This window comes from Condylura cristata, unplaced genomic scaffold, assembly GCF_000260355.1.
Source record: "Condylura cristata isolate star-nosed mole 26May11 unplaced genomic scaffold, ConCri1.0 scaffold00013, whole genome shotgun sequence".
In the NCBI taxonomy this organism is placed as follows: domain Eukaryota; kingdom Metazoa; phylum Chordata; class Mammalia; order Eulipotyphla; family Talpidae; genus Condylura; species Condylura cristata.
The window spans coordinates 9,203,479-9,214,514 of record NW_004567114.1 but is presented as its reverse complement, the minus strand read 5'-3'; the positions used below and the strand labels follow the sequence as shown (position 1 = coordinate 9,214,514).

The following is an 11,036-nucleotide window of genomic DNA, read 5'->3' as shown; positions in this document are numbered from 1 at the left end:
GCTCCCCGCCTGCCCCCACCCGCTGGAAGGTGGCTGGCGGAGTGGCCGGGGAAGAATGAATGGGGCGGGCGAGCCGGTTGCGCACATTGCCCCGGGCTGGGTGTGGGGGGTCGCCGCCAGCGCCCGCCGCCCGCCGCCCTGGCTGGGCGTCCTCCCTCTGCCACACTCTCCCCTCCTCCTTCCCGGGGGGCGCGGCGCGGGCGTGGGCTGGGAAGGAAGGAGCCGGGAAGGGTGGGGTGGGGGCAGGAAGGCGAGGGGTGGGGGGCGGAGAGGGCGGAAGCGCGGGCCGGCAGCCTTGCGCCCGGGTGGGGCCCTGCGGTGGGGCCGGGGCTCTGGTCTCCCCCTTACGCGCCCCCTGCAGCCCCCTGCCCCGTGCGGTAGCGAAGGTGTGCTGGAGCCTGGGTACGCCCGGGGCCCCTTCCCGCGGGAGGCATTCGGCTAGCGCTAATTGGGGCGGGGGGGGGCGGGGGAGGAGGGAGCTGGCGCGCGGCTCGGTTTCCATTAGAGACGCAAAGTTTCTGCTCCGGGAGGAGGTGGCCGCGCGGCCGACTGGCTGCCTGGGGGAGCTGAAGCGGGTGGGAGGTGGGGGCGGACTCGGCCCCGCCCGCCGCAGAGCTCCAGAGGCAGTTGGGTGGGAGTCGGGGGTCGTTCTGGCCAGGGAGAGGCGGCGCCCTCACTTCTGCACCGCCTCGCCCCTCTGCACCCAGCCTGCTCTTGGGACGCGCGTCCCTGCACAGACCGTCGCCCGCGTGTCGCCCTCCCCTGCCCCGGTTCTGCCACTTCCAGCTCTCTGGGAGATGCCCTCCGCGTTTCCGCTTTCTCTGCAGCCTTCTAGATTGCCAGATGCGCCTGTGCGCCTCGCTGGGTGTGTTTTCCACAGCCCCTCTCCTCCCTCGCTGGCAGGGCTGACATCACCCACAGCATTTTTGGGCTCGGCGGGCGGGGAGATGGCTCTTGGCAGGTTCAGAGCACCTTTGACCCCAAAGATGGTTTTTCTTTGGGGGAGAGGGATTGTATTCATTGAGCCTGATTGATACGCTCAGCCCCTGTGAGGAGTTTTGCGGGGAGATGGGACTGGCCTCCCCCATAAGGTGACAGTTTTTCTTGCGAGGTGTGGCAGCGCTTCCTGTTGTACAAGACAGTCGTTTCCCTGGCGTTACATAAATCATCTTGTCTAATTTTGATATAAAGAAAACCATCTTGCAGTGACTGGAATAGAAAGGGTGAGCCAGTTCTAATTTGAAAGAAAAGGCCCCCCCATCATTTTATTAACCACCGTTCCTTTTGTGAGAGTTTCAAGAGTTAGATAATTTAACATCATCAGGTTCGTTAGAACTTATTTTGTAGCTGACTTCGTTAGGCGTCCTTCATTAAAATCAAAATCATATTAGCTCTCTTTGAGATCTCAATTCCCCTGACTGGAGGCACAGCCTTGGCATTGCAGAGACCAAATAATGCAAGTGAGAATTACCTTCCTGGTCATTACCCCTCCCACGAAGTGTTTGTTACTTACAGCTCTTATGTCATCCTCTAAAGTGGGGGGAGTAAATATTTTCCAGCAAAGTTACCCAGAAAAGATAGGATGTAGTGCCATAGTTATTTAATTTTCACTGTACTAAATTTTTGCAGTGTGGGTGTTTTTTCCCTCTGGCTTCTGAATCATAGTATAATTTGACAGAGGGCACCAGCCATTGTAGTTGGTAGGCTAACAAATAATGGCCTGATTCAGATGATTGGAAAGCATTTATTACATGGAAGTGGAGTTGGTGGGGTAACCTATTGCTATATATTTATTTTTTCCTCTTAATTATATCTCATGAAGTGGAAATAAGAGCATGTTAATCCAACCAATGCCATTATGTAACCCCAGTTTGGAGATTGGCGCGCCCACGGCAATGCGCAAGGTGTGCTCAAGCCTGCCCTGGACGCAGCCTGGCTGCTGTCCGCCGGGCTCCTTTGGCCGGCAGTGGGGACTGCGGCCACCGTGGCTCAGTAGGTGGCGCTCTTCCTTCTCAGCCTGCTGCGGCTGCAGCCTTGCCATGGGGCCTTGTGCCACTAGAGGAGCCATTTTTCAGACTATGAACTGACCCTGCTTAACGCTCAAGGCACACAGCCACAGGCCTAGAAAAGTCTGGAGCGAGATGTCACTTCCTTGTTCTCCTTTTGTTTCTATAATGTCATAAAGGGTGCCCTTTTCTAAGTGTTTTCGTTAAACGACAGTGGAAAGTTTTCAAGTGGTTGATACATTTTTTTGAAGACTTTTTTTGAAAGATCGCTTATTAAAGGTGTTAATGGGAAAAGGATGTTGCTCTTTGTCGAGCTGTTGTGGACTGAATGATAACCTCTTCTTTCTCCATATAGGCTGATCAGCTGACCGAAGAGCAGATTGCCGGTAAGTGATTAACTTCTGGGGTCCCCTGCATACCAGAACCCTGCATAACTTAGTATTTGGTCAGTCTCAGTCTCCTTCATCTCTGAGCAGTTTTCTAAGAATGTTATTTACATGAGAACAATAAACAGAAATACTTAGGTCAGGTGTTCCTCCTTGCCAGTATTTTGGAGATGATACTGTGAAAAGAAGTGGAACCAAAAATACCCTTGTTATGCTCTGTGAGAGGCTTTGCATTTAATGAGATTGCCCTGTGCTACTACTCAAAAACATACTTGAATTGTTATGCCTCAGGTCTTGTAATCCGCCATGAAAAATTGTGCTCGGATTCTGTAGTAAATAGGAATAGGTAAAAAGGAGTAAATAAGTGTTCAGTTTATTAAAATGACTGGGAAAGGAGTTACATTAATTTAGGCTTTATTTTTTATTTTTTTTTTTTAAAGATTTATTTGTGCATACAGAATTGGGGTACAGGCAAGAGGCTCAGGGGCGGTGAGAGGCTTCACCAGAGACAGAGCAGGGAACAGAACAGGCAGATCTACTGAAATACACTGCTGAAGGAAGCAGCGGGCAGGTCAGGAGAGGTCTGCCACACCATGTGGTCACCTCCCGGGGCAGGCGGGAATCGAACTCATGCAGAAACGGCTTTAGATTCTCTGTGCTGTGATTTAACCCGCTGCGCCACCAGGGAGGGCCCTAGTTTTTATTTTTATTACTTTTTGGGAAATTTATCCATATGGGCCCTTCCTGGCGGCGTAGTGGGTTAAAGCACAGCACTAAGAAGCTAAAGCCACTTCAGCATTCCTGCCCTGTAGGTGACCCACAGGGCGCCGCAGACCTCTCCTGACCAGCCCTCTGCTCCCCTCAGCAGTGTACTTTGTCAGTCGGCCTGTTCTGCTCCCCGCTCTGTCTCCGGTGAAGCCTCTTGCCGCCCCTGCACCTCTGGCCTGTACCACAGTTCTGTATGCATAAATAAATCTTTAAAAAAAAAAGATCCATACAAAATCGGAGTGCAGGCCAGGGTTGTGGGGGAGGTGAGAGGATTTACCAGAGACAGAATAGGGAGCAGAACAGGCAGATCTACTGAAATACACTGCTGAGGGGAGCAGCGGGTAAGATGGGAGAAGCTGCACCATGTGGGGTCAGCTCCCTGCCCGGGGATCGAACTTGAGTGTGGTGGGTGTGGACAGCCTCAGCGTGCTGGGCTTTAACCCATTGTGCCATCAGGGAGGCCCCTAGTTTTTATTTTTTAATTTTTTGAGCATCCTTGTTTTTTTTAGACGGTTTCTCTTTAGGAAACCAGAAATGCTTTTTGAAATATTCCAAGCACCATGTGGAGAGCACACTGGTTGCCTGGAAGGTACATTTATAGTAACCTTTTCATGTTGCTATGAAACAAGGCTGCTTGTGCTGTAGAATCTAGCAGGAAGGAGCCTTATGGGGACATGTGGGCTGATCATCACTGGTCAGATTGGATTTAGGACTGATGAAAGTGTGTTCCACGGTAGCCCTCTTTGAAAATGTTCAGAATATTGTGGTTTTAAGGAGCTGGTTACCAGGAGCAGTGTTTGCTTTCTGTAGCAACTCCAGTCCAACAGACTTTCAGCTTTATTTCTGCTGTAAAAGACCAGGCCACTTCCGATAGCTTGTCTGACTTGGCTGGCTGGCTTTGGCAAGCACCAGGGACGTGAGTGCTGGGGCCGGGATGGGAAAGACATTCATTCTAAGAGGTAAACTTTTGTTTCCAGAATTCAAGGAAGCTTTCTCCCTATTTGACAAAGATGGTGATGGCACCATCACAACAAAGGAACTTGGAACTGTCATGAGATCACTGGGTCAGAACCCAACAGAAGCTGAATTGCAGGATATGATCAACGAAGTGGATGCTGACGGTAAGGGCTTCAGAACTGAGTGAGCACCAGGTTGTGTAATTCAAGTTTAGACATGTTACCTGATTGTCTTTCAGGTCCCCAGAGCAGAGCAACCTTTCTGTGGTTGCCTTAGGGCCATTGACAGTTACCATGAGAGGTGTGGGCCTGCCTTTCGCCCTGCTCACTGTCTAGAACATTTCCTGGATAGGATCACTATATTGTTCTTCTCAACTTGCCGTGACCTACAGCTCAGTCTGTTTTTATCAACTGGCCTGTGAGTCTGTACTGAGTCCTGTGGGGAAACAAAAGTAAATAGCCTAAAAAGTTTGTTTTGCCTCTTGAGAAGGAAGAACCCCAGTGAAGTAGGTGAACAGCATGCTTGGATGTTAATGTGAGTTGAGAACAGTGTCAGCTGCAGATGTGTTTATTGAAGAGCTCTTAGAGGATAGTGGAGCCCTTGTAGGTGGGGTGGGTACCTGGTGACTGTTGGGAAGACATCTACAGAACTAAAGGAGGGAAGGCACATGAGGGACAAGCAGTAACCCCTGGAGTAGCTGGCCATGTTCCGTCATCCAGTCCTGTGGCATTGGGGGCCACAGGCCTTTGATTGCCGGCGCCCGTCTGTGAGCGGTTTTGCGCACGGCCTGTCCTGCACCGTGTCTGGGAGACCACGTGTGTGTGCTTATAGATAGGCCATTGAACACAGCAAATCTTAAAAAGGGGAATCAAGAATAAATGGTTTGGGTTTAGGCTTGATATAAGTGGCCACTTAGAAACCAAGGTGATAAAGTAGATGCACCTTTGTCCGGTTACATACATTTAGAAGCTCGGGTTTTGGTTAAGCTTTTGAAGTCTCAGCCCACTGAGCTACTGTTAGAGATTGCCATCATCCTTATTGTATTGGAAGAAAAAATAGTTCACAGTTCTCTCGGCTGCCCCCGACTTGCGATGACCTACCCCGGAAACAACTCCCGTTTTGTGTAAGCCCCAGGGCAGCTGGCCTTGGGACTGGCCCAGTTCGCTGGGTCCTCGGCCTCTGCGGGAGCAGGAGAGGGAAGATGCTGTCCAAGCCACAGGCCCGAGCGTTCAGTGGGGAAATGTGGCGCTGTGGTGCTCGTTGTCTGCAGGGCTGTGGGATGCTTTGCAAGGACTTTGCTTCCGGAGCCCAAGGACTAGAAGGGATTTGTGAATTGGTCTGATGGATAGGAATGCGTGAAATGGGTAACTTCCCTAGGGTTTGTTTTTTTTTTTCGTCTAATGTTTCTCATTTGACTCAAGTGACAACACTGTCTAGTGGCCTGAATTTCGGTGCTCATCTAACTCGTAGTTTTGGAGGAGGAGGAGTTTGTTAGACTTAACTGTAGAGCAGCCTCTTCTGATGTAGTTTCTTAAATGCTACTAGAGCTGTGAGAATGCTTCAGAGCCTTGCCCTAATGGGAAATAAAGATGCCAAGTTGGGGAGAAAATGATTTGGTAAGTTATCATAACATGGCTGAGAGATGCTCCTTGGAGAAGACACAGCAGGGTCAATTTTCCCCTTTTCGAAACTTTTCTCCCCTAACCATGTTCTGTACCTAAGACTGGTGCCCACATCTGGGCCTCCCCAGCATCCTGAGCCGGGGCGCACAGGTTGGCCCAGTGGCGGTGCTGCCCAGGGAAGGTGGCTTCGCACTGTCCTTGCTTCCCTGGGGAGCGGGGGCTGCACGTGTATTGCATGCTGCCCTCAGGGCCTGTTGGTCAGAGGTGTGCTGTCTTGGGCCCTGGCGCTGAATTTTGTGAACTTTTAGGAAATTGCTCTGTGAAGTATTTGAGCAGTTGAGAATTACAGATGGTTCAGCCTAATAAGAATACTTGGCCGTGTGTCCCGATGAGTTCTTGTGGTCCTGTAAATTGGTCTTGAGATGACTATTGCAGAGTAGTGTTGCTGGAGCGCTTGTTTTATGTGAGGTTTTTTTTTTTTTTTATTTGAGGTAATGGCACCATTGACTTCCCAGAATTTTTGACTATGATGGCTAGAAAAATGAAAGATACAGACAGCGAAGAAGAAATCCGCGAGGCATTCCGAGTCTTTGACAAGGTAATCCTGCGTTGCAGATGGTGCCTAAGTGGAGCTTCTTGGGCTGTTACCTGAAAGCTGGGGCGGTCCGTTCTCGTTAGAACACCCAACTAAGTACTCAGCCTTGGGAATCTCACTGTGAGACGACTCCTGACTTACATAGTAACCTTATCCAGTAAGGGGACTACATTTTACATACCAGAGCAATTTTGAGCTAAGTTTTTTGATTGTGACTTTCAATTTCTTTTGTATGTCAGTTTACATTTGTTTCGATGAAATACCTCCCCTTTCCTCCCCAGCCCCCCCATGTTTTCTGCGGATGGCTTGTAGTCAGTAGGTAAAAGTGGGAACTGGAGATCAGAGAATCGTCTATGTAGGCGGAGTTGGCAGTAACTTGAGAAGGTGTAATTAAGTACTTGCCCACACTGAAGCACTAGCAGCCCGTCAGTAACAATTGCTGATGTTCACAGGATGGCAACGGTTACATCAGTGCGGCAGAGCTACGCCACGTCATGACAAACTTAGGAGAAAAACTAACAGATGAAGAAGTAGATGAAATGATCAGAGAAGCAGATATTGATGGGGATGGACAGGTCAACTATGAAGGTACGCGGAGTCTCCCACTTACTAGTTTTCCCTTTAGGCTCTGACACCAGCTTCGCGAGGTCGTCGCTGGTTGTTCTTAATGCAGAGTAGACATGATGTGTCCATTGAGATAACTGAAAGTTATGATTATTTGTCTTTTCAGAATTCGTACAGATGATGACTGCAAAATGAAGACCTTCTTTCAACAATTCCTTTTTCCCCCCTCTAGAAGAATCAAATTGAATCTTTTACTTACCTCTTGCAAAAAAAAAAAAAAAAGTTCATTTACTCATCTGTTTCTATATAGCAAAACTGAATGTCAGAAGTACCTTCCGTCCACACACACAATCTGCATGTGCTGGTTGGTGGTCCTGTCCCCTAAAGACCCAGCTACACTTCGGTTTTACAATATGAATACTTGTACCTTAATGATAAGGAAGCACTTAGTGGATCCTTGCAGCTCCATTTGCTAACGATGACCACACCGTTTGGGCTGGCCAGTTTTTCATGCATGCAGCTTGACAATTGAGCACAAGTCAGGCATTTGTATTAAAAATGAAAAATGAAAAAACAAATTCAAAACCTATTCAAATAGGTTCTAGTTCAATTTGTTAGTATAAATGGTCACAGCTGGTTTATCGAAAACACACATTTCAGATGGGCTTGCCTCAGGATTCCGTGCGGGAGAACAGGCGCAGGGTGGCATCTAGACGGCCCGAGGGCGGTGCGCCCCCGTGTACGGCCACGCTGGCACGCCCTGGTGGCACGCCCACTTGGGGCTTAGCCTGGTCTGCATTGTGCTAGAGCAAAATGGGTGTCAGGCCGTCACCATTCACACAAATTTTTAAAAAAAACCAAGCAAACTTTTTGTCAAGGGAGCATCTTTGGACTCTCTGTTTTTAAAGCCTCCTGAACCGTGACTTGGAGCCAGCAGAGTAGGCTGTGGCTGTGGACTTCAGCACAACCATCAACATTGCTGTTCGAGAAATTACATTTTACGTCCATTCCAAGTTGTACATGCTAGTCTTTTTTTTTTTTTTTCCAATAAAAAGACCATTAACTTAAAGCGGTGTTAAATGCTTTGTAAAGCTGAGGTCTAAACGGGACGAGGCAGTCGGAGGGAGGCCACTGCACTTTAAATGCCCCTGCCCCCTGCTCCAGTTTCCGCCGTCCTGACACCCCGGCGTCAGCCTCTGAGCCCCAGACCTTGCCTACACCAAGCGATAGCGATGGCTTCACCGTCTTTATGCGCTTGTAGGTCGACTTGGGCTTTCCTCGGGGGGAGGGCAGAGGTGAGTCACAGTAGTGTAGTGATTATTCAGGCAGCAGAGTTTCAATGAAGGAAAAAAACTCTCAAGCATGTCTCTAGGGGTTCTTGTCCGTTGTGCTGCTGATTACCTGCTCCATGTAACTACTTGAGACCATCTGTGCAAGACATGATTTCGGGTGTGACTCAGCCCTCACTGCGTGTGATAGAAGCCATAGTCACTTCTCAGCCACCATCCCGTACCTGAAAGTCACTATCAGTCACCTTTTGACTTAAGATGGTTCTTTTACTTAACCTATGGTTTTTTTTTTTCCTTAAAGTCGACTTTGCTTTCTATCCCCCAGGTATCACTAATGCTAGCCCCCAGCTTGAGAGGAAAACTCCCAACCAGAGTGAATTTTGTACTGAGTTATAAACCTGAAGCAAAGCTAGCAGCTGAGGATACTGCTTTTTGCAGTGGGATCGGTATCCTTCAGAAGCCCCCGTAGGGCTGTATTGTGTGAGTGCAGAACTTCAGGAATGAAGGCTGTTGGTTTTTCTGCTGTTAGCTGTATCTTATTAGTAAGGAGATTGGGTTTTCAGTGCAGGGGGGTAGGGAAGGCTTTGATTTGCCGGGGAATAGGCAGGCTACTGGCGAGCCCCTGAGAAGCTGGTGGCAGCCGAGCTGGTGCAGTCGGGCTGACGGTACGGAGACCCTTGGCTTCCCCCTCTCCTGCTCCCTGTCTCGCTGTTGGGTCGCAGCTCACGCGGCCCTGCTGATGGGGCGGGTCAGAGCAGTGGAGAGGAGTGCGCCCATCTGCCTCTGCTGCTGCTCCCGAGACTGGGTGGCTGGTGCAAGAGAGTGGGCACCCTGGACTAGGGTTGGGTTTTGTCACCCTGAATCTCAGAGGAACATCTAAGAGACCTTGGGGGTCTCTGGTGAGATGGGAGGGCCCAGGACTCCTGGCTCAAGTAGGTTAACAAGACCTGCGTGCTCCTTGCAGTGAGGTCAAATGGCCCAGCTAGACCTGTCTGAGGCCTCTGGTCAGTGACCCGGTGGTCTCAGTGGGTTGGGGGTGCTTTGACTTGTTTTTAAAACATGGCCTGTTCTCTCATCCTCTCACCTAGTCTTTTTGGAAGCCTAGGTGCACTCCATTTTAGTGGGCCCACAGCTTTTCCTAAAAGACTCTGAACCACACTCCCGTGTGGCCAGGACTCTTCTTGTCCTGTGTGGGACCAGAAGTGGGCCCCCAGGGAATGCTGAGCTCCGGTTAGGTGCAGAGGTGAAGCCCAGCCCACTAGCCTGTTCCTCTGGCAGGGGAGGGGACTGTCAGCCCAGGGGCTGGGCGTCGGCAGTCCCTGAGCGAGGTGTGGTAGCTGGATGTGGTAGCAGTCCTCTTAGAGCTGGGTAGCACCTTCCTGTAAACTCTTGCCCCTACTTCTAACTGCTCTATAAATATATACATATATTTATATATATAAAGTGACTAGTTTAACTGGCATCCCGCTTGAGCCTGAGACTTGCCATAAAAAACTGCTGAGTTCTTGGCAAACACTTTCATAGTTTTGTTCTCCATCTGTTTAGGGTAAGTGTGGAGCAAGGCAAATGTGTCTCGCTACTTCAGACAGGCTTCTGACGCGCTCGTGCCAAGGAAGGCTTTTTCTGATCTTTTGACAAACGAATTTTTGCACACACTTAATTGGTGTCTTTCGGCAACTGCAACACATCGGAAATTAGCTACTGTACATATTTTTATATTCTCTTTATAAAATGCATGTCTGGCTGTACTTGTAACCACGTAACGGTGGCGGTTGGGCAGGCCCAGTGTGCTCAGGCCGGTCCCTGGCCGCCCGTTAGGCCCTCAGCATACTGGGAACTTCCTGAACAAAGAATGTACATTTGGTCAAGTCTGCTCTCTGTTCACTTGATTCTTTTAAACTCTGGAATTAATTACTGTATATCCTAAATACATTTCTCTTTTTGGCAGTGACTAGACCCCACGAATGTGTCTTAATCTAATCTATCCCTTCAGCTGGCAGTTAACTTTTTTTTTTTTTAACCCCTTGAAGTCCTGTAGGAGAGATTCTTTGCGGTCCGTACCCCTTGGAGTAAGAAGGTAGTGGCGAGGGTGGAGTGTGTGTTCGTTCTCCAAATCTATTACCATGTGCATTTGTGTAGCAAGGATATGGTAGTTCCTTTGTTAGCAGAGTTACCCTTCACCGTGGGCTATTGGAAAAGGAGATGTACTTGAACGTTTCTGTAAATCTTGAGCTATTTACTGTTTGGAGATTTAACCACCTCTGATGGGGACCAATTCTATGGAAATTGTAAATAAGTTTATTTATAAACCTGGCACTGTATTCAATAAACATTTCTGCAGCCCTCCATCTCTAACTGCGAACTGTGTAGGTTTTTAGCTCGTAGAGCTGGGCTTGGTGGATGAGACACCCCCCCTTCTTGAAGCAGTTGCCCCCCTGGGCTCTGGTACAGTCTGAGCTGAGGGGTCCCAAGGCCAAAGCGGCCGCCTCCCCCCACTTCCTCTGGCCTTCCTCCTGGCTGTCACCAGCTGACATTTTAGCACAATCGGATTACTCATGTCTGTGCCTTTGCGCAGAAAACTTAGAGGATTTCCCTTTGTGTTAAGAGTACACTTTACAAACAAGGTGATGAGGCCAGGGCTTTGAACTAAGCCAGCGCACACCTCTGCCTGCGACCAGAGCAGGGCAGCCGAGCACATGGGCAGGTTGCTGCTTCCACTAAGTAGTTGGCACCTTCCCCTTAACCGGACCTTGGCACCCAGGCACCCTTTCCAGAAGGAGGGGCCACCGCCTGACCGCCATCCTGGAGAAGGCTTTTTCCAGGCAGCTTCAGCCATGTCCTTACTGCAT

The 11,036-nt window shown here is 49.6% G+C and overlaps 1 protein-coding gene across 1 annotated transcript; it reads left to right on the top strand.

The window, feature by feature from the left end:
• The first annotated feature begins 2,293 nt into the window (after positions 1 to 2,293).
• Positions 2,294 to 10,535, top strand: CALM1 (calmodulin 1 (phosphorylase kinase, delta)). The gene is made up of 5 exons (XM_012724543.1): positions 2,294 to 2,392; positions 4,138 to 4,281; positions 6,231 to 6,337; positions 6,787 to 6,922; positions 7,065 to 10,535. Exons 2-5 carry the CDS (start codon positions 4,212 to 4,214, stop codon positions 7,091 to 7,093), a joined length of 342 nt encoding a protein of 113 aa, XP_012579997.1. The 5' UTR covers positions 2,294 to 2,392; positions 4,138 to 4,211; the 3' UTR covers positions 7,094 to 10,535.
• The last annotated feature ends 501 nt before the right edge of the window (positions 10,536 to 11,036 follow it).

What these genes read in the sequence shown, in the direction of transcription:
- CALM1 (XM_012724543.1), top strand. Translation starts at nt 4,212, where the DNA reads ATGAGATCACTGGGTCAGAACCCAACAGAAGCTGAATTGCAGGATATG. An exon ending in CATTCCGAGTCTTTGACAAG is followed by an intron (nt 6,338 to 6,786) that starts GTAATCCTGCGT and finishes TGATGTTCACAG; the next exon opens with GATGGCAACGGTTACATCAG. An exon ending in TGGACAGGTCAACTATGAAG is followed by an intron (nt 6,923 to 7,064) that starts GTACGCGGAGTC and finishes TTGTCTTTTCAG; the next exon opens with AATTCGTACAGATGATGACT.